Source organism: Onychostoma macrolepis, chromosome 12 (assembly GCF_012432095.1).
Source record: "Onychostoma macrolepis isolate SWU-2019 chromosome 12, ASM1243209v1, whole genome shotgun sequence".
NCBI classification, from domain to species: Eukaryota; Metazoa; Chordata; class Actinopteri; order Cypriniformes; family Cyprinidae; genus Onychostoma; species Onychostoma macrolepis.
Window position 1 is genome coordinate 10,540,726 of NC_081166.1, and position 25,159 is coordinate 10,565,884.

The 25,159-nt window shown below is 41.4% G+C and overlaps 1 protein-coding gene across 32 annotated transcripts in view; it reads left to right on the forward strand.

Moving 5' to 3' along the window:
• tcf7l2 (transcription factor 7 like 2) overlaps positions 1-21,492 on the forward strand; it is an 85,411-nt gene extending 63,919 nt beyond the window's left edge. For 3 of the 32 annotated variants that reach the window (XM_058792827.1, XM_058792832.1, XM_058792838.1), the window contains 10 exons: positions 5,740-5,872; positions 7,442-7,544; positions 8,679-8,765; positions 13,255-13,395; positions 13,484-13,646; positions 13,946-14,053; positions 14,995-15,058; positions 15,754-15,804; positions 16,860-16,932; positions 20,370-21,492. In XM_058792827.1, the coding sequence (XP_058648810.1) occupies positions 5,740-5,872; positions 7,442-7,544; positions 8,679-8,765; positions 13,255-13,395; positions 13,484-13,646; positions 13,946-14,053; positions 14,995-15,058; positions 15,754-15,804; positions 16,860-16,932; positions 20,370-20,811 (1,365 nt within the window). In that variant the 3' untranslated portion in view covers positions 20,812-21,492. Of the gene's footprint in view, positions 662-5,739; positions 5,873-7,441; positions 7,545-8,678; positions 8,766-13,254; positions 13,396-13,483; positions 13,647-13,945; positions 14,054-14,994; positions 15,059-15,753; positions 15,805-16,859; positions 16,933-17,424; positions 17,499-17,999; positions 18,062-20,369 lie in introns of those variants that run through there. The other 29 variants (XM_058792831.1, XM_058792837.1, XM_058792840.1 and 26 more) reach the window with 23 other exon arrangements.
• The last annotated feature ends 3,667 nt before the right edge of the window (positions 21,493-25,159 follow it).

Sequence of the window (25,159 nt, forward strand, 5' to 3'; positions counted from 1 at the left end):
CTGGAGGCACTGCAGAACCCACACAAACACACATACACACACACAAACTTGGACAGACACATGCACAACCATAATAAGCTTTTTTTTCCAAGTGGTTTTTCATGTTTCTTTGCTTGTGGGAAGACATCTCTGCAGCTCTGATAACTATCAAGTGAGATTTCTCTTCATCTTTTTTAAAAAACGTATCACTTTGAGCCGGACCGACTGACCGCTGAAGGAAAACCTGACGGAGAAATGAGTGATTATCTGCCGGCGGAGGACAGGCCTTGCCGGACGTCCTGAGACGCAGCTTTCACTGTGATCCGCAAAAGACCCACTCCAAAAGGAAAAAAAATAAGAACAATGGTGTGCGCGTGAACTTCTGTGTGTGCGACCCTTTGGTGTGGGACACACACATGCGCCCGCTCAAACACAATAGCAGTTTTGGGAAAGAAGCTAAGGTTGAAAAAGAACGAGAAGAGAGGGAAGAAAGGAGAAATACTCTTATTCGTTGGCGAGAGTGAGAGGTGGAGGACAGGGGAGGGCCGCGGCGCTGCTCATGTACCCGAGAGAAGGCCTTTCACTGGGGCTGGAGGAGAGGGGAGGAAAGACTGGCTCTCTGGCCTCTGGGCTGTCTCTCCTGCAGCAGGTTGGCTGCTGGCAATTCAGTCTTAATGCCTGGGTAAGTGCTCAGCGCTAATACACACGCTGTTTTCACACTCCTGTGGCCTTTTTAAAATCTTCTCTCTGCTTTTGTTAAGACTGACTCAGTGCCAGGACCGTGGTAAAGGATGCACTGTCATTTTATCTGCTTCAGAGTGGCTTAAGATGTCTGTGAATGTGTGTGTGTGTTTCATAAGGAAGAACTAAGAGATAGATTCATGGATATGGCATTTGAAGATGTGCATTTATTTAAAAAGTGTCTGATCAAAGGTTGTTGGAAAGGAAGTCAAGTCATAATATATGAACAATGTGATTGTGTTTATTTTCAGCCTGTGACTTTAATTTGCATTTAAGAAAATTAGCTCTGTTGTCATTTCGTTTTTCTTTATTGCTTTAAATTGACAGAAAAAAATATTCTTTCATTTACTTGATGCTTAAAATGCATTAATAATTATTTGTTAAATAATCCTGCACGTTTATGTTGCTTTCAATTTCATTAGAAGCAATATTTCACTTTTTTCTTAATTTTTTTAACCACTTGAGAGAGCTTTCTGTATCATATTTGTTTTTATATGAAGGAAGTCAAAAATTGGCACTGTGTTTTTCTGTGTTGAGAACAGAGGAGGGAAGTTGCTATTTATATTTTCATAGCGAATCATAGTTAGGCATTTGTTTTGTTTGTATGCATTTGTGTGTGTGAGCCGTGGGCGGATGAGGGTTGTTATAGTGACGGTGACATCATCATAGTTCCACATTCTTTTGAAGTTCTTCTGTCTCATTTCGAGCTCTCTTTTCCGAACGGCACACATTGGCTGCATCTGTTTCTTGCTCATTTGAACATTCCCATACATAAACGAGCGTGGATGTTTTCTGCATTGTGTCCACTGTGCTTGGATGCGAGCCATTGGCACGTACGCTTCTCGAGTTCAAGTCCTTGGCAGCTTTTTTTGCTTGCTCTGGAATTTCGCAGGCCTGAGAGCCCCTCTATCCATCATGAGGATGTCACACCCCCTGCGTGTTCCCCCCCCACCCCAGCCCCACTACAGCTCATTAGAGCCCACAAGCTCCAGTGACAACTCATCATATCATGCCGTAAAGCGGAGAGAGGTGCTCGGGCCCTCAGGGGGCCACAAGGTCGCCACCTTCACATTTTGTCTTTAAATTGCTCTGCAAGGTGCCACCAAGCGGAAATGCAGCGCCAACAGCTTTTTCCTGCTGCTGTCCGGCCCTCTGTCATCCTCTTTCCTTGTATCTCTTCTACAGGCCTCTCACAGAATAACCCAATTTCACTGTAACCAAATATTGTGATTTTTTTTTCTTCTAATAATCAGCTAAGATTTACTTCCTATCAGTGATCAGTTTTTTTTTTGTTTGTTTTTTTACAATTATTATTACTGATTTATTTAAATTATGATTCGTTATGCAAATTTAGATAGTAAATATATATTTTTCTAACTATGTTCTGCTATTAATTGTCTAAAAACACTTTCACACTCACTATGAAATTTAGATAGTAAATATATATTTTTCTAACTATGTTCTGCTATTAATTATTAATTGTCTAAAAAACACTTTCACAGTCACTATGAAATTATATATTTTTTAACTTATTTGTCTAATAATCAGCTGATTTAAGATTTACGTAGTATCAGTGTTATACATTTTTAATTATTATTATTATTATTTATTTAAATTATGATTTATTATGGAAATTTATATAGTAAATATATATTTTTAACTATGTTCTGCTCTTAAATATTTTATTGTCTAAAAAACTCACAGTCTCTATGAAATTATTATTTTTTGTAATGATTTTTCTAATAATCATCTGATGTAATATTTACTTAATATCTTGGTCCTTGTAGATTTTAAAATATGAGTATTATGATTTTAAATTATGATTTATGGAAATTTATATAGTAAATATGTTTTTCTAACTATCTACTGTTCTTAAATATTTAATTGTCTAAAAAATACAATGAAATTATAATTTTTAAAATGATTTTTGCTTGGTTGTAAATTTAGTTTTTGCAAAAGGCGATATATAAATTATGAAAATAATAATAATATGTATATAATAATTACAATTAATTTCACACTATTACTAAATTGATAGAAAATCAACAATTTTTTGCTCAAAAGGAGTGGGAACCCTGATATATTCTTTCTCTTAAGTGACAATGTGTATTTTGTGAGTATAAAAGTCATTCTTGTGATAACTGAAAAACTTAAAAACTGTCTGAAGATTTGTGTGTGTGTGTGTGTGTGTGTGTGTGTGTGTGTGTGTGTGTGTGCGCACATTACTTTGTTTGTGAACGAGAGAGGAAGAGAGAGTGAAGGACAGGATTTGATAGACGCTGCATCAAAATGAGTGTGACATGCTCTTCTAAGACAAACAGGCCTCTCCATGGCCTGTCCATTAAAACAGGCCAGGCTTTTGTAAGACCACCACTAGGGGTCATGACCCCAAGCAGAAACTGTCAATCTCATTGGTTCGGAGGAGGGTACGCACGTCTACAGATTTACTCAAACACTCAATGGTTATACAGACAGATTTGTTGACACACATTAAGAGTATTTTAATATTTATTTACCTCATTCAAACACATCTACAAACTGCCGGTTTTCTCAGGAAATCACCACATCTGGAAATCAGGTTTTCTTTTTTTAATATTATCATTTTTATTTACCTGGTTATGTGAATTAGTCCTTTAGCCTTTTTTCCTCTGTGTAGTTGTGATGGTTGTGGTGGGAGGTATTGGCAAACGATTAAACAGGAAGTAGCCCGCTTTCTTTGCACATAATAGGGAAAAAGACACCCACATATTTTCTTTGTGTTCCTTGTGTGGGTTTATTGTGCGTCTCGCTGGACCTCCGTGTGTCAGTCTCTAAACTCAATGAGTTGTTTAGAAGTAGGGTTTTAAAGAACGCTTATTCTGCGATTGTTAGCGTCCGACAGTATGCGGTTGTCCGTTGAGAATGCATGGGCGCATACGTAGGTGGTCTTCCTCACTCCCCTGAGTTGCTAGAGACAATTAGCCATGTCTGGAAGAACAGGGTAAAGCCATCGTACAATAGCAACGGGGTCAATAGAGCCAGATTTATTGTGAGGCTTTTCTTAAGACTGAAGACTTAATGGACTTGAATAGCACTCAGAAGGGAAATTGTTTGAAGAATGTGTTTTTGTATGGTGATAATCATGTTATTTTTGTCCCGCTGTGTGTCTTGTCCGGAAGGCATCATAACAACAAAGAAAAACCAAACAGAAAAGTGCTTGCGTGCAAGGCCTAAATTTTTAGTAGTCATTTAGCAGGCGCATTTCTCCCGTGCAAAGAATAAAAGTTAAAGAAATTCCAATCGACCTCCCTTTTTCTTCTCTGGTCTTGCTGATCCGTTCAGGTGGAGAAGCGGGCAGAAATGCTACTGTAGCAAGCCGCGATAGCGTGCTGCGCTCCCCAGAAGCCAGATAAACGGGATGCCCGGCTATTATTCGTGTGGCTGTGTGGCGTTTGAAAGGGGTTCTGTTAGGCCCAGTGACTGTGATGTAAATCATTTGGCTTGTCTCTGGGTGAATGTGGCCGCAGTGGACAGCCATTTGGAGCTGTCCCTCAATGGAGAGGCCCTGGACAAAAGAACTCATTTAAATGGCTACTAAAGCCTTTCAGCGCAGGGAGAATTGACAACATTCTTTCACATCATTACTGAGGGGGAGGTTATGGGGTAGCTTGCGGTGGAGGGGTGTGCGGCACCGTTCCCTTAATGGCAAACTCGTCAGCTGTGTTTGGCAGCTGTCATCATCCCCGTCTGTTTTTCTGATGACAGGTCTTTCTTTTTAAAATGTATTTTTATATCTCATCTCTCTAGTTGTTTTTCTCCACGGCCTCGTGCTTTCCTTTTCCCATTTCTCTTTCTGTCTCCACACTGTTTTCTGCTCTCAGGGGCCCCGAAAACGTCCCCAGAGCCCCTTTTCTTTCCTCGAGCTGCTCTGTTCAGTTCATTAATCTTTCATTGGGAATATGGCAGAGCGGAACGCCCCCAATGCTGGAAGTGGCCTCTCTGTGGCTGTTTAGAGGCCCTGGATGGACACTTCAACCTCTCAGGCCTGGGCCCTGGTGTCCTTCCCATTCTCAAAGCTCTGATATTTTAGTCCTGACAAAAGGATGGCTCACCTCTGCTATTATAAAACATGTCCTGACATTCAGCGCCATTGTTTTTTTTTAACAACATCTCAAGTGCTGGATTTAATTTGGCACGTTTTAAATAAAGACAGTGGCCCCTATGTGTCCTTTTCCGAATGTGCTGTGGGACATGCTCAGTTGTCAATCAGACGCTCAGGCGCCTCAAAACCCGCATGTATGCGAACAGCTCATGGTGCGAGATGTTTTCCTGTCAGTCGGCTCGGTTTGCGCCAATTTATGCAGCGTCTACGGAAGCAAATCCCAGTCCACGTGTGGCCCGTCAAATCTACGGCACGGCAGTAATCTGGTTAGGTCGCGTGTACTGGGAATACACTAATGCCAGGCCATGCCTCAGCACCCCTCTGCTCGGCTGTAATCTTGGGTAATTGAAAATGGGGCCTGTGCCACTTAAGAACACAAAGAGCAGATTACATAGCTAAAACCAATTTGACCAAAATGCAGAAATGGATTTTCTCTCTTCCCCTCCACCCCTCCTCTGCTATCTTTTATAATGCAAACCCTTTCCAAATCCAGACCCTGAAGGAAGAGGAAGGGGTGGGAGCACGAGATGTGGATAACCCAGAAAAAAAAAAGGAGGGAGAGCGAGAGTGTGCTTAGATTGGCTGTCATTTGGTTTATTAGGTGGTTTTGGTGATTGTTTTTTTGGTCAGAGACACGTAATGCAATCAGGCACTGTCTTTTATGTATCCAGTGACTGTTGAATCAATAATGTGCATGTCTGAAAGTGTTTTTAATTACAAACCACACTGTTCTGAGAATGGGCTTGTGGTTTGTGATGGACGCATAGTTGAAATGGAGGCGCCGGTGTGTTTCTGCCTCAACCCAAACAAGTATTAACAGCTTCTTTATCTTCTTCTTCTTCCCACCCCCTCCCCTCTCTTTTTCTGTTTCTTGCCAGTCTAATAAGGTCCCCGTGGTACAGCACCCTCACCATGTGCACCCGCTCACACCTCTGATCACCTACAGCAATGAGCACTTCACGCCTGGGAACCCCCCTCCACATCTACAGGCAGACGTGGACCCCAAAACAGGTACATATGCACGTCTTCCTTTACATTCATGAATTTCAAAACAGGCAGGACGAAACCCAAGGCTAACCTTCAGGCCTGGTTAACTAACGGCGCTGTCACGGTTACACTGTGTGATCTCGCCAGTCTGCATTCACAGCTACCTGGTAAGAAGCATCCGAGCGTTTCGGAGTCGTCTTGGCTCAGGGCCAAGGTTGCACCCCTCCTTTTGTCTGCATGTTGAGATGGAGCTGTTGACCTGGGTCGGTTAAGCCTGTGGAGCCACTTGACTTCTGGGAGATGTAGCCCTGTTCCTTAACTGCGGGATCTCAAAGCTATTCTTGTTCTGATTCGGAGAAACAAAGTCTCCGTTTTTGCCCCCTTTTGATGACGCACAAATCGGACAATTGTGAAATCTATATTTCCCAACCAGGATTAAAACTGTATGAGCAGGAGGTTTTCCAGGAAACTCGATTTGAAGGCTTATGTTGTATCTTGTCAGGATTCTCATCTCAAAACAAAAAGATTTCTGTTCAGGTGTGATACAATGTCATTTGGTGGTATGTTTCAGAATCAGATTATCACACATAGAGGCATTTTCCTGTTCGGCTACACTATACAGTCGAACAGCTGCTCTTCAAAGCTGTCGACAACCTGCATGTTGATTTTAGAGAGGCTTTTTCTGCTCTCATAACAGACCTTATCGCTAAAGGCCTCTTTAAGGACTCAGAGACTGTTTAATGTGCTGCTTAATGGCTCGCTTAATTGAGTTTAGAGTTTAATTAATTAACAAATTGTATTAAGACCGCTGTACGCAGTGCCAATGTGCTGTGGAGGCATTGTTTTCCTTGTTCTGTGCGGCTAACATTAGCCAGCGGTATCGAGCAGAATCTTTACACTCGTTTTAGTTGTTTACATTTAGAATGACTACTTTTTTATTTTTTTTATTTTTACAAAACCAAATTTAGCAGATTTTGAGGCAAAATGGAATCAAGTGGACTAATTGGAAGTACACTGAGTCAGTCCAAAGTCAGCGAGCTTGTTAGCTTATGCTATTGTAAACCACTGAATTCTTATTTAGGGTTGTTTTAAACCTTCTGTAATGTTAATAATGTGGTTAATTGGCCGTTAAACTCTAAAACCAATATTGGGACTGTTTCCACACTTGAACAGACATCCACCGCTAATGTGTCAGTCTCTCTTAACACATGCTGCAGTGTTTGCGTTGTTGACATGTGAACCTCAATTATCGCCCGTTGTTAATCCTCTGATTCGATAGACAAATGTGACAGGGCTCTGCATTTTTTCTCCTCTCCCCCGTGTGCCATACAACATCGTGGCTGCCTCCACAAGCTTTGATCAGAACGTGTGATTTAGAGCTGTGCATGTGAGCTCAACCTCCTCCCTCTCCCACCTCCCTCTGATGTTGACTTTGTTCAATTGTGTATCTCACAAAGGATAAATTTAACACTTAAACTTCATCGGGGAATTTCTGTGTCAGGACAAGAGCAGAAACATTTTCACACCGTTCACATACACATCTCTCTCCCTCTCCTCATTCTCTTCTCTGCATTTTTTATATTTCTCTTGCAGGAATCCCAAGGCCTCCACATCCTCCAGATATATCCCCCTACTACCCCCTGTCACCTGGCACTGTAGGCCAGATTCCCCATCCGCTAGGATGGTTAGTTCCACAGTAAGCAGCCCAATTTTTTTCCTCTTCTTTCGTCTTTGTGATGCTGTTGTAACATGATGTAAAGTGGGGCCCAAAGTCTGAGATCTTAAAAATGCTTTTTTAATGAATCAACTTTGAATATAATCATTTGTAAAAAAATTTATATGTATATCAAAATTATATGTATATTATTATAAAATTATATGTATATTATTTTATTTTTTGCAGGGTTCAATTTGATTATCAATCACAGATCCCGTATTTTTATTGATGAAACTGACTTTTGGACACCACTTCATATATTATGACACATTTAAGACTGCATTTGTTCAAATATGTTGCGTTTTGCCATTGTGTATCTTATATTCGCCAGGCCTCCGTCCGCCTTGCTGTGGGCCTCTGGGTATTTAAGATGCAGTTTGAGACTTCGGCCATCACAGAACACAAACGCTAACTCTTAACCCTCTGTACAGTTTATACATTCTGGAAAGGCACCGCTGGGGCCCACAGCAATGCACCCATGGCTTTCTTCATCCCCTAAACTCTAAATTGCCTCTTTGTGGCAAATGCTATTTTGCATGTCTCTGTATTGTCCAATTAGAGTAATGAACTGTGATTGCCAGTATTTTACCCACAATTCCACACGGGGGCTCTCCCCTGGTAACTCTTGTCAACACTTGTTAATATGACAAAAGGCTACAAATTAAGCTCTGTTAATTTAATGTTTTCTCACCGCGATCTAAATACCGAGAGAGGCCCCAAGCGCAGCCACGGCCCTTTGATTCTCTGCACTTTATTTTGGTATAAATTTACATTCATTATTGTTTGTCTTTGGATGTGTAGACCTCAATTAGCGTGATGGCTCCATTAAAGGGGCCGGTGCTTCGTCTTTAATTAGCACAACAAAACACCTAGTTTCAGCTCAGGGAGAGGGGCCTCCATCGACACCAAGCGCGGGGTTATGAAATTTAATTAGCCATTCCTATCAGATTTGTGGCATTCAAATTGTTCAGAGTTTGCTTCCCTTTGATCTGCGCTCTGCAATCCCCTAGATTTTTGTTCTGATCAAATGAGAATAAAGCCGCCTGCATAGAGAGTGCTTTTTTCTCTTTTTTCATCCCTTCCTTTACCTCTCTTCCTTTCTTCTTTTCCTAGGCAAGGTCAACCAGTTTACCCAATCACGACGGGAGGTTTCAGACACCCCTACCCAACTGCCCTCACTGTCAATGCGTCCATGTCAAGGTGAGTTGAGCCTTGGGACGGCCGACTTGCTGAAAACGCGAGCGTGTCAAAACCCTTGCAAACTTCTCCCTTAAGGAGAGACAGCTCTCGCCTCAGTGTTCAAAAAGACGGTCCCGTGCGATCCGCTACGTATTAAAATATTAATTATTGTTATCATTTTATAATGAGACCCCTAAAGAACGTTTACCCCGACTGAATGGCAGAGAACGAGAGGACTGTCAGTTTAACTACGGTCACATGCAGAAGTAAAACGCTGCGGATTTCGGGGGCCGTCGTTGGACTCTGAGCGAGAGCTTTGTGTGGCCCGTTGGGGTCTGGTTCAAGTGGCGATTTGGACGCAAATGTCCCCAGGAGAGCACTAATGTTGTGTGTGTGGGGGGATTGTGGGATATGCATGTGAGCGTTTGTTTGTTTTAAGTGTCACAGTGATTGCTCCCTTGTGACTGTTACTCATCTGTTATGTGAGAAGTGGGAGGTGTTTGCTGTAGATGAGAAATCTCTGCTTGCTTTGTAGCTTTTATGTCATTTAAACAAAAGTGAGATGCAAACAGCTTCATTTGGTGGTCACCTTCTTCTACATTTCTTCTACGGCCTTTCCCCCCTAATCGGAAACATATGATACTCTTTTCGCAATGATGATGTATGTGAAGATGATGATGATGATGATGGTGGTAGTGCTGAGACTAGCCAGAGAGGCACAGAGGCAGATCTGGTTTATAGTTTCAAGAAATGGAGACCAACTCAAGCCCATCCTGTGTCTCCAGACAGGGACAAACTCTTGTTTAATTGCAGAGTGATTGGAAAAGCAGCTCTGGAGGCCTGGCGAGCTTAGACCAGAAGACGTTGATGGATAAATGTGAGCAGGGAGGGAGGAACAGGGAGGGGATTTGTGTGCCTTAAACACTGGGTTTGAGTATTTTTGAGGAGAGAAGGGGAGCTTTGGAGAAGATACTCAAAACTCAAAGAAATGTCCTATACAGTGTTTCTGTTCAGGACATTAGGATGTTTAACATGCTCAAACATTGGGCCCTCATTCATGAAACACGAGTGGAAACAAATCTGTGTGATTTGTGCAAAATGTGTGTCATTCTTACGTAAATCGTTTCATTAATATGAAAAATGAAAAATTTTTGTGTGAATCATTCGTAAAATTTCTCATTGATGCAACAAATCTAGTAAAATGTGCTTTACAAACAGTTCACTCTTACGTACATTGACAAATTTATGCACAAATGGTTTTACGAATGATTCATTCATCAAATGAGCAGAACACATTTCAGTAAAATCTTAAAGAAAAACAACAATAAAAAATACATAAGATTAGCTTATGAACAGTTTATTCTTGAACCGCAAATTATTTCATGAAACATGAGCAGAACAAATTTCTTCAAGTAAATCATAAAACAAAGTAAATTATCACAAGAATGTTTAAACAAACAATTAACATCGATTCTGCTTGCGTGAGTAAATGAGGCCCAGTCTCGCACTTGCAGCTAGTATATTTTCATCGTCCTCACACAGTTTAAAGTGGTCAGGCCAAACATAACAGCTCTGAACCACAATATTTAGCTCTGCAGTGATGATCAGAGTGCATTGGCAGCTGCTCTGCTTATGAGCACAGGGTCTTTGCAGCTGGTCCTGACTCTTAAAGGTCCAGTTTTATTAACAGCTGACTCTGAAACCGAGGCTTCACACATTTGACACCAACAGCTTTCACCCCGTGTGTGTTTTGAGGTCTCGGCTCCATAGAGAAGTTGTTTGTACCCTGCCAAGGCCTGAAATGAGCCCATTCTGCCTGCTCCGCCATCAGGCGCCCGCGCGGGTCTGCAGCCTCTGCTCCGACGCTGGACCTTCACTTAAGTGACAGCTGATTCTGTTCTAATGAGGCCTTTATATTGTGATCATCCTATTTCCAGTGCAGGCTAATTGAATCTTCTGAATGGGGGCTAGGGGGATTGGTGATGTGCTGGGGAAGAGCTAATGCGTTTTGATAATCTGTAATTGAATTAGCATAGATTAATAAGTGGTGGTCTTGTGTCTCTGTGGAGGGAAGGTGCTTTAGCATGTTTGTGTCAAAACCGGCGGCGTCCGCTGTCACCGGCCTCCTGCGCAAAATAATGAGCACCAGGAAAAGGTTTCATTAATTGTGTTTATGGTTTTTCTGTGAATAAAGAGGGCGAGAGAGAGGGAGGGGGAAGTCTTGCTTTGTCTTCTTTCACAGTCAGTGGACGAGAACTCCAGGAGTCCTCGGGATTAAGAGACGCCCATATGTTGCTCTCTGGTGCCTGTCTTCGGCTCAGAGAGATTCTGATGGCCCTATCTGCCGCCATTTATTATGCAGTTAGCACACAGGGCTTCATGTAGCGATCTGCTTTTCGCCCAGGTAACACTTCAGCCTCCTGAAAAATAAATTTCAGATCACGAACGGCGCGGACTCGGATCCGGCAAATGAGCTACATAGTTTTGATAATGGGGTTGGAGTCGTACAGGTGTATCGGCCATCCCGGGTGACAGGGAGAGGAAGTGTAGGCCCCTCGGCCCCTGCCCGTTCCTGCCCTTTGATATGTTCCTCCGCTCCCATCCCTTCTTTTTCGGTGGAGGAAGAGAAAGCAAATGACAGACAGAGCGCACCGGCGGGGTCATTATACATTAAACAGGCGCCGAGGCCATCACTCCGATTGGCAATTAAATGGCACTCACTGACACTCGGCTGGTGTGGAAGAAGATTGAGACATTGGACCCTGCAGGGGCCCTTCTCGGCACACCTCTCTGTCTTGCTCTTCCCTCAGCAGGGCTAAATTGGTGGCAGGCTCCGCTGCGTGCTGATGAGCGGAATGATGCCCTGCGCTTCAAAGGGATGGCCATCATGTTTAAACCATAACCTGGGCCTCGCTATGGCAACAGCGGCACGGGTGGGGGCGGCGCTGATGGGACAGTCAGGGGGAAAAGGAGGGAAAAATTGGACGGCGGAACAGAGGATATTTTAACAAGTATGCAAGGACAGAAAGAGAAAGAAAAAAGGTGGGGGCTAATGATCACGCCGCTGCAGCCACAATGTTGGCCCCCCCCTCGGTAGAAGCGGACGGGAGGCCCGGATGACATGGCACAAACACAAATGTGTCAGGGATGAAGGGAAGAGAGAATAGGAGAAGAGAGATTGGGGGGAAACACAGTCCCCAGAGAGAACCTCCAACAGAAACTAGTTGTTCCTTGTGAGTTTACGCTCATCATTATATTCTGGCTCCAAGCCATATAGCCACACTCAAGCAGATAATGAGCTGTTTGAAAAAAAGAATTATTCCTTCTCTCTTTCTTTTTTTTTTTTTTCTTTTTTTCATCATCCTTCATTCTTTCTCTCAGATTTGTGTACGGCCATGCACAACTGGGACGCACTACACCACACATACACATACACACACACACTCAGGCTCAGATATGTTTATTTGTACACTCAGGAACGCTGCGTTCCTACAGATCTTCATATGATGATAAATAGGGGATGATATTATAGATAAGTGCTTCAATCAGCCAGGGGACATATTAGTTTATGTTTTAAGGAAAATAATCAAATTGCAAATAAATGAGAAGAAAATGACCACCCTAAATGGTCTTGAAATGACCAAAAATATTATTTTGAATCAGAAAACAATTTGACCCTATTTAATTTATTCATAAATGTTTGTGGTATGTGAGTCATCAAAACACATTGTTCATAATATTTTTTCTTTTGTCAAAATGTAGTGTTTTCTCCACCGCTGAAATGAACAAGGCCATGTTTGTGGAAGAAAATAAAATTAACCAGTATATTATTATATCCCAGTCAAATCGAAATATTTTGATGCATCTTATTTATAAAGAATCGTCATGTGTTGTTTTGAAGAAAACGGTTATCAAAAATGATCAAAATGTAACAATTTCTCTTAGACTGTGTGGGTGGGAAAAAATATGATCTAAGAATATTATAGCCCACTTTTTATGATTCAATCAAATGTTCATGTTAAAGACAATATAAAAATTATATTTTGATCATTACTATGCATGATTGTGGTCAGATTATCAGAGCACGTTATTCTGAAGAAAAAATGTTTCATATCAAAACGGAATAAATTTCTCTGCCTCTGAAATGACTTTTTGGTTTTGCTTACGTGGAAAACTTATATTAATAATATTAACCAATAATTTAATCATAGCCCATTTTTATGATGCAATCAAATCACCATGGATAAATTTATATCCTTCCTATGTTTGATTTCGAAATGCGTCACATTTTGGAACTGAAATGCTTTTTGTTTCATGTCGAGTTCTAGATTTTGGATTTGTCATTTATTGCCGTTTCCCTTTTCCCACATAACAGATGTATTATGTTACTGCTGCTTTGTCTTTATAGCCAGTGATGTGTCAAGCTTTTAGCTCATAGTCAGTGTTTTGCTCTGTGAATGTGTGTGTCCATCCATCATTTCACCCGTGTCCACTCTGACGATTTACACAGTCTTCTCTCCTCCAGGTTCCCTCCTCACATGGTGCCCCCCCACCACAGTTTGCACACCACAGGGATCCCCCACCCAGCCATCGTCACATCCAACGTCAAGCAGGAGTCCTCTCACAGTGACATCGGCTCCCTCAACAGCTCGTGAGTTCACTTTTCACTTCTCTATTAATCCAATGTCGTCACAAGCTGGTATATGCACACGCTAACATCTGATCCCTCCCATTCGCAGGAAACATCAGGATGCGAAAAAAGAGGAGGAAAAGAAGAAGCAGCCACACATAAAGAAACCTCTGAACGCGTTCATGCTTTACATGAAGGAAATGAGAGCCAAAGTGGTGGCAGAATGCACACTGAAAGAGAGCGCAGCTATCAACCAGATCCTAGGCCGAAGGGTGAGCGACTCAAATGCACCATGCAAAGTAGCAGCAGACTGTCTCAACTACTAAGACCACAGATTGCAGTGTTGTCGGCGGTGGAAAAACACTGCTTATTCACGTTTCTATTTCTGTGCAACTGTAATCTTGCTCGATGTTGCTACTGAGTAAAAGTACAATACCAGGGGAAGGGGAAATTTTAATGACAGTGGTTAGAAACACTTCCGTGTTGTTTGAGCCTAAAATATCAGTGGTCTCTTCCTCTGTGATGGCCACAGTTTTGACGGATGTGTGTGTGTGTGTTTCTATATGTGCAGTGGCATGCTCTGTCTCGAGAGGAGCAGGCCAAATACTACGAGTTAGCCAGGAAAGAACGACAGCTTCACATGCAGCTGTACCCCGGCTGGTCGGCACGAGACAACTATGTAAGTTTTTAAGTTTTCAACAAGTAACAATTGTTTATTCCCTCCCCAGGGGCCGCAGAGCAGTTTAAAGCCATCTACATGTGTTTTGACAATCACCCAACAGCCTTTGGAGAAACCTAAAGCACACAGACCTTATTTTAGGTAGCTGGGCTTCCCCAAACCAGTCTAAAACCAGTAAAACAGACCAGCCTAATCAGCTGAGCCAAGCTGGAAGACTTTTAGGTCCATCCACTGTACGTGTGCTTTTCCTCAGTGCAGTCAGATCTAGTTCTTTCCACTGCTTTCATTAGTATTCCACTGGTTCACCTAAAAAGAGAAAGGCGAGCTGAGATCAGAGTAATTAAATAACCACAGGGCCTAAACGCCTCGCAGCTTTGATGAAAGAGGACATCTCTCCGCCGCCAGAAATGGGGAACGAGCGCACCGTTTACTGTTTCGCCGGAGTTTCGCGCCTGACAAATGGCCCCACCGCCCAGCCTGTCAACTCTCTTTGGAGTCTGGCCATGTTTCTTGACTCGCCTAGTCAAAGTTCCTCGACCGGAGCATGATAATCGCTCTGTCCGGGCCCGACCTCGGCCTCAACGCTATCACGGACACGTCCGACGGAACCGTAGCCCGTTTTTGAGGAGGATAAACACAAAAGTTCTCTCGCTCTGCTCTTCCCCTCCAGTAAGCCGAGCCGCTCAAAGAAACCTCAAGAGCTTCCAATCGTTTCACAATGAAAGGAAAACTAAGCAGCAGCGAGACAACAAGGAATAAACAAAAGGAGAGCAATAGAAAGATAGGGAAAGTTCTGTTTTGTCCTGCAGTGGCATTTCAAACCTTCAGGCTCTTACATGAATAAATAAATCAGTGAAAACATTGGGCTCTCTTGTTCATTTCATGTCTTGGTCTTTTCTGCAATATAATAACTAAGGTTCCTGTCTATTTCTCTTTTTCTGGCGGGTAACTATCAGGGGAAAAAGAAGAAGAGAAAAAGGGAAAAGCAGGCAGGAGAGGGCAATGGTAAGTGAGCTGCAATTATCTCTCATATTAAAGCAGACCCATCATCTGTCACAAGTGTGACATCTCAAAGATGAAAGTCCAGCCTTTTTTTTTTCTTATCTCTTTTTTTGTGCCTGCCTCATTTTGTATATAGCTATGCTACCCAATGCAATATTTACACGATAGACTGCTTGTTATCCCCCTCCCCTCCCCTTGCCCCATGTCGAGCGTTAATAACATTGAATATGCATGTACCCCACCACCTCCTCCCCTCCCACCAGCTGCCCCCCACCCCTTGCCCAGCCCCCCTCCAGCATTTATCGTACTGTGATATGTATGTTTTGAGAGTGTGAGAGTTAATCACCCTTGTGACTGAGTGCCAGCCTCCGAATGTGCCGCCCATGCTTGTGTTACTGTGCTTATGTGGTCATAACTTTGGGCTGTGCCTGCTGCATGCTTTTTATATACCTGTTTGTGTAGTCATAATATAAAAAAGATTTTTGTTTGGTTGGTTGGTTGTTTGTTTAAATTCACCCACATCTTTCAATTAAGGAGGTTTGCTGATTACATTGATTTGATTCACTTGACCGTTCTTCTTTATGATGCTGATTACTGTGAGATATTGTCCAGGAAGTATGCAGAGTAATGTATTTGCGGTCTCTCTCCACCATGGACACCTTTTGAAGGCCTCTGTATCTTGTTCTTTTTTTTTCCAGAACACAGAGAATATTTTCCAAACCCTTGCCTTTCACTCCCTCCGATTACAGGTGCTAATGTCATTTTGAGTCTTAAATTACTAACTTGCTTTTTTCCCCTTTTTTTGGTTCTTTATGTATTTGTTTATTTGTGCTTGTGCAGTACACCAAATATATAATGATCTTTCTTTAATGAATAATGCCACGTATTTGCTTCATATATCTTTTATTTGCTAAGCTCAGTTATTCTCTTGAAGAATATGTTGCTTTATTTTGCTCCTTTTCAGTTGTTTCCTTTGCTCCATTTTTCATTATACACATACTTTCATCAAAGGATGCTTCTGTGTTAAAAGTCATTTGTTATTATGTAAAGAATCCCCGATTTGTTAAACTCTAAGCATGCAGCTGCGGTATGTTTATAGGAAAGACCTCTTTATGCTAAGAATAACCAGAGATGTTGTTATCAGGGTAAACCTCCTTAATCTACTGCCTTCAGTAGCTGCCCGTGCCTCCAGCATGATTGCGGGCTCTGCCCCATCTCCTCTTGATCTGCTCCGCTTACAACCTGCCTTCACCCTCCTCAAACACCCATGACTTTGCCCTGGTGCTGAGGTGGGCTGCTCGAGGGGGATGAACGTGGACCAGGCCTGATTATGAAGCAGCTTCGTAGTGTCTCCCTGGCTTAAACTAATGCTCCGCCTCCCTTCTATAGCTCCTCCTCCCTGCTCCTGCTACCTCAACAACCTGTCCCTATCACCTCCTCTAGTCTAGAACAGCCAGAGAATGGCCGGCAGACATGTATCCATATCTGCTGCACCCCGCAACGCTTACGAGCATTTATTTACTCATTAAGAGCCTTGGTTATGAAAGGCATGCACTGAGTGCTGATGTATTGATTTCTGTCATCATTTACTTTCATATTTGTTTCTTGCCGTTTTTTAATTTCTAATTGTTTGTATTACTAACAAAATATGGTCAATTGCTACTATTTAAATTTATGTGTAGGGGAAAAAAGACTTTTATAGAGCTCGTCAGATTCATTGGATTCAATTTATCTCTCTTTCCGCTCTCTTTTCTGATTTCATCTCTCCTCCGCTGGCTTCCTCTTCCCTTCTTCGTCACGTCAGATCTGAGCGCCCCAAAGAAGTGTCGCGCACGCTTCGGGCTCGACCAGCAGAATAACTGGTGTGGCCCATGCAGGTGTGTATTTGGTGTGCCGGCAGGTGTGCTAGAGCAGGTGACAGCTGGGGAACTCTCTCGTTGGTACCTCCTCCCACTTTTCTGGCTCTCTCAGCCTCGCATTCTCTCCACGCCACTTCCTCTGCCAATCAGCTTCTGCAAATCTGGGCGATGGGTTTTGTTTTTCATTGCTAGGTGGGGCGGAAGGGTTGTTTGTGTGGTTATTTTTGTGTGAGTGTGTGGAAAAGGAGTTCGTGTAGTACTCTTTTTTTTAATCGAATTGAAAAGAGGCGGGGTTAGATGAAAAGGCGGGGTTTATTTCCCTCTGTTAAGGGGGAGGGGTGTGGCCAGAGGGTTGAGAGGAGCTGGTCATGGTAAGTTTTTTGGGGAGGCACGGTACCAAAGTCCAAAGCTGAATCATTTGCTCTAGCGCCATGCCTTTTTGTGTCCAATGACATGTGCTTTTTTTTTTTTCTTTCTTTGTTGTGTTTTATGTTCCTCTATGGATAACAGATGCAAATACCCCTAAGAAGTGTCGTGCCTTGTTCGGGCTTGACCAGCTGGGTTTATGGTGCAAACCCTGCAGGTATATTCCCAGCCCCATTCCTGGGGAGAACGTCTCAATTGCGATGATGTTGATTTTAAGATGACAAAAATCAGCTTTTCTTCTTTCGAAACTTTTTCCATGGATTATATTTTCTTACTTCAATCTCTGAGGCCTTGTTACAGTTTATATGTTTTACAAAGACTTGTTTCTGTCCTTTTCTGACTTTAGAAATACTTCAGACAAACTGAAATCCTCGGGCAGAAAATGACAAAAGCATAATAATTAAAAAAAGGCATTGTGGTTCAAATTTCAAGTCAAGCATAAACTTTTAGTATAATTCAGTATTGCTGGTGTTTCTGCCCAAGGAACTAATCTGCTGTTTTGTACTGTTCTGCCCTGGTCACTTCTGTTAGAACTGTGTGATGTAGCCACTTGTTTGTGGAGGGTAGGGTTGGGGTGATGCCATCTCATCCCCCCTCTCTCTTTTTTTTCCTCCCCTTCTTCTTCCTTCTCCACTCTTCTCTTATAACCCTTTATTCAGTCCCAACCTCTTGTCTTTCTGTTCTAATACAAGCAGTCTTTGAATTGGGAATATGTTGATGGTAGGTATTTGTTTCTGCTAAGTAATACCCTTTTCTGTGTCATGCTTGTGCACTCTTTCCTGTTCACCCTTCCATCGTGGACATCAGACGTTGTGCTGTTGTGATACTCCACTGTCCGTTTTCTACTTGCCCAACTGTATCCCCTGTTCCACCGATTTCATTATCCTTGCTAGTTTAGAAATCCATCTGATTCTCCAAAATGCACTCCCTTTAGTCTGACCTCCTTCAGGAGCAACAGAAAGCTTCTCAACAGTAGAGTATATGTGAATCTGAGTGTTGGACGTTGGACACAGGTTCCAGAGTTCACGTTTGCCATACCTGCCAGTGGAGGTGTAAACTGAAAATGCAAATACTTACATTTTATAACTAAAAAGAAAATTGCTTTAATGCAATGTTTTTTATGAGTTAAATGTACAACAGTACAACAGTAATTCATCTTTCTTTTGTAGACTGTTGAATCTCTTTGATTTGATTCGCTCCTGTCAGTTTTTTTTAGAGGAAAAAAATAACTAGCGTTGTTGTTCATACTTTTAAGTTGAAACCATGCAATATTTTGCAATTTCTTGAAGACAAAACTATCTTGTTTTATTTGTTTGGACGTGTGTAGCTGGAGTTGATGAGGTTGTATTTTCTGCGGGCTAGTGCCGTTCATCAGCACCTCTTGTTATTCAGAGGAACAGCCTGTGCATTTTTTGGGCTGTGCTGAGAAACGCTGGTAATTGCGTCTTGATTTAGGGAGCTGTAAGGTTAAAAGACCCCACTCAGCTCTGTTTCCTGAAAGATGCATCTGGAGAAATTCCCTCAGAGACCCATAAATCAATAAGGAACACAGTGAGATACTTAGAATCAATATGGCTCTTAAAAAATGGATATTAGCTTATTTGCCGCTGTTTGACAGGCAGTTAGCACCTTGACAGACCCGAACCGTGTTTCGTAGCTGTACGGCACAGAGTAGAGTAGCAGGCGGATCAAACGAACACATCTCTGCCTCTGTTCACCCATCTTTGACCCTGAAGTGCCACGTCTCCTCTGAATTAAGTCTGTTCTTTGCAGATCCCTGCAGCTGCATGTCGTGCATACCCACCATAAATAAAGTGGGTTTAAGTGGCCGTGACAAGATTTCCGCCCTCTTTTTGTCATTTTTCTTCATCATAGTGTGTATCGACCTCCCTGACTGTCTCTCTCAGTGTCTTTTTCGCACTTTCGTCTGAAACCAACACGCATAAGAGCAGGCAGGGGTATGACTTGAGAAACAATCCTTACCTGGCTGTTATTTTCATGACGAAACCACAAAGAAGTTGGCGGTTAATTGAACCCGGTTCTCCCGCAACTCTCTAGCTCCCCCTGTCTTTGATTTAATTCCCTTTTATTTTACTCTCTGTATTTGTTGCTCTTTCTTTTCTCTTTTTGGAGTTAGCCTCGGCTGCATCACTGAGCTTGCCCTTTAGGCAGGATAAAGAGAGTTTTTGGGGAGGAAGGGGGGTTGGTCAGGTCAGGTAGGGCAAGGTACACTGAGGTTTTCCCTCTCTCTCTCTGTTTCTCTTGCTTTCTCTCACCCTATCACTTCTCTCTCTCTCTCTCTCTCTCTCTCTCTCTCTCTCTCTACCCCTACCTCACGGCGCGCTGGCTTGGCGCTGGTGAGATGTGGCTGGCTGGAATGGCTGGCCGTAGGCGTAGCAGACGAGGGAGGGTCCTGACCCGAGCAGAAATGCAAACATGGCACCACGACCTCTGTGCAGAGCGCTCACACACATGTCTTAGGGGCAAGCTGAGAGTAGCGCTTCCTCTCTAACCTCTTACCCCACCATCTGAACTTCCCCTGAAGGAACGCGAGGAAAAAGACAGGAAAAAAGAAGGGAGAAAGAGGAGTGTAATAATTCAAGCTGATGTGTAAACCGGATGGATCCCCTCGCGGTTTGCGAAACCGGGGTGGAGTTCTTTTGTTTGGAGTTGCGTTGCGCCTCCGAAGGAAAACAAAGAGAGATATAGGCCTCACCTCTTTCATCATCCTCCTTCCTCATTCCGTCTGTTGTCTTCCTCTCGTCCTCCCACTGTCCTGTCCTCTCTGCATGTAATTGTGTGACACCGTGTGAGAGCGAGATGCCTCTGACCCTAATCTCGTCCGGCTCTAGCGTCCATTTTCATGCAGAGTCTGAAAGTGGGTCCCCCAAAAGTTGCTAATGAGATCAGCATGGGTGTCCCGACTTTAAGATATGTGCATTTAAATGGACGCTACGGCTCTGTGTGCTTCACTCTAAGGTTCAGACCGAGAGCTTCAATGTGTCCCCTCTTTTGTTTTTTTCCTTTAGGAGAAAAAAGAAGTGCATTCGCTACATTCAAGGTGAAGGCAGCTGTGCCAGTCCTCCTTCTTCGGACGGAAGCTTACTAGAGTCCCCCCCATCCTCCCCCTCCATGGTCTCTCCCTCCCCGTCCTCGAAAGAGTCCAAACCACAGACTGAACAAATGCAACCTCTCTCACTGACTATGAAACCGCCCCCCCTGCTCTCGTCGTCCCAACACCAACACCTCTCCATGGCTCCGCCTCCACCTTTAGCTCTGTTGGACAACACCGGGGCGGGCAAAACGTCCGGCTCGGCACACAACGGCTCCTTGGACCCCTCAGACGTGTCGTCGTCCCGACCCACAGGCTCCGCCTCCTCCAGGCCCACATCGGCGTGTCATTCCCACTCTCTGCTGCCCAGCTCCGCCACGACGCAACCCCTTTCGCTCGTAACCAAGTCGATAGACTAGCTTCGTTGTTTTTTTAAACCAGCTTTCTCTGTCTGTCTGTCTGTCTGTCTGTCCGTCCGTCTGTCGCACGTCTTGTCTTTTTTCATTCTACGTTCTGATTCTCTTGTTTTTTCTGTGCGATATGGCTTTGAAAATTTCGTTAATTCTTTATCAAAGTTCATTGGTCAATATTTGACCTGTCATTATCTAAAAAAAATGAAATTATTATGATTAAATATTGATAATTAAATACACTAAGTTGTAGAGTATAGCTTTGTGAATCTGCCAAATTTTTTATGAATTTTTGGGTTCGTTTTTGTTCATGTTTTGCTTTTTGTTTTACAGCTGTACAACAGAAAAATGCATAATTGTTATGTAGTTTTACATAGACATGTTTAAAGACAGATATACAAAGTAGGTGAGGATTCAGTGAGCCCTTTTCTCAAAGAATTGGTTCTCCTTCATTATTTGTATTAAATACGAGCTTGTGAACCAATCATTTTACAGCTGTCCAAAACTCAGAGGGCATGAGGACCGTGGAGACACCTCTCCGACTGAGGAACAACTTTAATCGTGATGTTACTTGTTCTTGTTTAAATGTACAGAAATATGGGGGGTTACTGTGTTAATATGCATTGTTCCATTGCGTTGTCCGTTTTACCTTTCTTTTTTGTTGTTGTTTACCAGGGGGAGGGAGGTTGACTCGGGTTGGGGTGGGTGGACTCGATTGGATGGGTGTTTTGGGGTGGGAGGGTGGGTGGGTTTTGGGATATTCAATACAAACTGTCACAATGCTAGGACCAGTAGTATTTATTGCTTTAGAGATTGCTTGTCGTATCTTGTATGTTGTCCCTTTTTGAAATCTTTTCATTTTCTTAATACATTGTACAAATATTCTTTTTCTTAACGTAAGCAACTTATATATATATATAAATGATCCATTTTTACAAGGAGGTTTTGAAGTTTCAAATGTTTTATTGTTTTGACATGAATTTTATTTTTATTATTTTTTTTTTTGTTGTTATTTTCTTGAAAACCAGGATTCCACCTAAACTACAGTGTAGATTCTCAAAAAAAAAACTAAAAAAGCAAAAACGCAAAAAAAAACAAAAAACAACAACGAACAGACGTATGCACAACTTAATTTCTAGAAACATATCTATAAGCCATTTTACAATAGGTGAAAAGGAAACTTGAAATGGGGACGGTGGGTTCCATGTCTTCAGTAGTCGAATTTCGTCTCAAGCCCTTATTTTCTATTGCACAGTCTCATCTCCGCCGGACTGTAGAATCGTGTACAGATTTTTTCCCGTGCCAAAATTTGTGATAATTTCCTCTCCACCTCTTATGACGCTGTAGGTTCTTTCGTTGTCCAATGTTTGTTTTTTTTCTTTTCTTTTTCCACCATAATTTGCTGTGACGTTACATAGATTGCTATGTATGTAGTATAAATGTTGCTATAACAAATGTGTTTGGTAGCAGATTGTCAAATAATAAAATTTAAACTTAATAAAAGACGGACGTCATACTGTATAAACCCTGAAGGGCCAAATTATGTATATTAGGAGGTTCATAAAAAACTATTAAATACTACAAAAAAACACAAACTGCCACTTTTAAGTACACTACTACATATAGGTAGATAGAAAAAATAGGCATGTTGATGTTGCAAGAAGCTGTAAAAAAGCTACAAGAGAATCATTCATTCGGTGCCATTGTAGTTGACATGACGCAACTGTAACCCGTCGATTACTTCTCTGGTTTATTAAGATGCTAATGATGAATAGTTTGAATGTTTCCTTAACGGCTGTGATGTTCCTGTTCTCTTTTATGCTCTTATATTTTTTATTTTGGTTTGTTTTTATTTCATTTTTTTTGTTTTGTTTTGTTTTGTTTTTGTTTTCCGTTTTGTTTTCCATTATTTGAAATGGTTCCCAAAAACCATGTTTTGTAATGAATAAATGTTAATGCTGTACAGTCTCTGTAGCATGCAGTTCTGTATTAATAAAAGCGAGTTAGTATGTGAACTTGCCTTCTGTCGTCTAATGCCCTTCATTTGAATAATATATATATATATATATATATAAAAAAAATTTATTAATAGTCTAATTTAAAATATTCAGATATTTATTGATTTCACTAATTCATTTTATATTGTTTGGATTTAAGTAATACATTTAAAATATTACAATATCAGGTGGCATTATCATAACATCTGTGCCCAAACAACTGTTTAAATAATCAATAATATTTGTCAAAAACCATAGTATATGGTTGTTGTTTAAAAAAATATATTTTAGAAAGTGTTATCTAAATGAAGGTTGCACGCTCTGGCTTTGATAAGAATTACAGACAGCAGTAATGATGATTAATGCTAATGAAACGGTGCCAGATCAACCTGAAGTTAGAAGATCCCTATGTTATACTGTCTACAGCTGGTTTCACTCAGGCTGGAATTCAGCAGAAAGCCCATGCCAGGATCCGTTACTTTAACTAGGCAAAATAAATCAGTTATTTGCATGTGGGTTTAAAAGTAATCAGAACTGGTATTTCATATTACAAAAAAATATATGTTTTAATCGATTTCAATAAATTGGTTAACACAGAGACCTCTAGAGTAATGTTACATGTTCTTGCACATTATTTTCTTTAGTTTGGCAAATCAAAAAAGTCATGGTCCAGTTTTTACACACCAGGAGTTAAAGATGCTGTCATGTTTTTTGAAACAGAACAAGCATACGTGAGCAGCTCATATATTCTATACAACAAAACATCCAGACCTTGCTGCCTAAACAGACATTGTTATTTTCTGATGTAACTGCAGTATTTTGTTACTCATATCCAGTGATGTCTGTTAGAAGAGGAGTTGCGTGTCTGGATAAGGATCATTTAGCCAACAATCCAAGTCCATATGCTTTGAATCGCTATATAAAGAATAACAGACATTTTATTTGTTCTGCTGCTTTATGTTTATGTCGCTGTTGCGTCTCAAATCCAAACATTGCCTGTTCAGTCCAGAAAAGAAATGTTTCATTTTTTTTTCTTTTCGAGGACATTCTGAATCATCTCGGTCTGAATGGATGTAAACAAACTTAAGACATCAGTCGATTTAGACCACTGTTCAACAATACTGTTTAAAGCTTCTACAAAGCTTCGCCTTACAAGAATATCAGCAATCCTTCAGCATTGTTCCCAAAGGTCAAAAGATCAATTGAACAGCTTCTATGTGCTTATCCACCATGCTAAGGGAAGCACAAATGCATGTAAAAAGATTTTTATGTTCACAGTATATTATGTTTTCATTTAAAAAAAAAAAATTGCATTTAAATATGTACGAACGAAGTAAACTAAATGCAGCTATTGCTTGTCTAAAGTACAAGAGTACACAGGAAGGTCACAGATGGAGACAGTTTTTTTTTTTTTTTTTTTTTTAATGAAATGGTTTGGTTGGCCTTTTTATACCAAAGGAGAAATATGAGGTTACACTTTCCTAATCTTACTGTTCTTTGGGCACCTTGTTTTTTTAGAATATTCAAGAGGAAAACCCTCAGCACTCAGAATTATTCATGATTTTGTATCCATATTTTATAAGCAGTTGTATTTCGGTATGGCTTTTAGAAATATTTTGGTGTGTAGTGTCAGCTGCCGCTAAATAATATTTAGTATAGTCATGAGACCACACATATCTATTTATCTCAATCTGTTTTATTGCGATAGGAATAACACTTTATTTATATACACATGGATTTTGAAATTCACATTGTGGCTTGTGGACTTTTCATAGTGTATCATTAAAAACTGATCTATTTAAATTATGCCTTCTGCAATCCATTGCATGTTTATTTAGACAAAACCCCAATGCGACATTATGCGTTTATCAAAATGCTGAATTATTGCTCAACAAAACGCTAATTCACACCGACACTTTATTTGGACTGTGTTTGGTTGGCCAGCACAGTCCCTAACAACTTTCTTTTAAGCACTCTCCTCTGAAAACAGCCTGTCCAAGGCTGATAAAGAATGCTTTTATTGCTAAAGGATGCACTCAGGGTGGGTCCATTTACCAAACTACCAAATCTGAAGTAATTACAGTCTGCTTCAGTACACATCTATATCTACACATCCACTATATGTGTTTGTGCTGAATTGCTGTGTGATGTTGTATGTATCCCTTGGAAGGGCCATCAATTCACCTTTTGATTCCATTATTACAATTCAGCTAATTTTCTTTCACTTCATTGACACTCTTTGAGTGTTTTGTATTCTCTATTATAATTAGATGCTGTATTCTTCTCTTTTTCCCTGTGAATGACATCTGTTGAAGATCTGTCTGAGAGGATGTCAAGCAGACTTATTCTTGTTCAAAGAA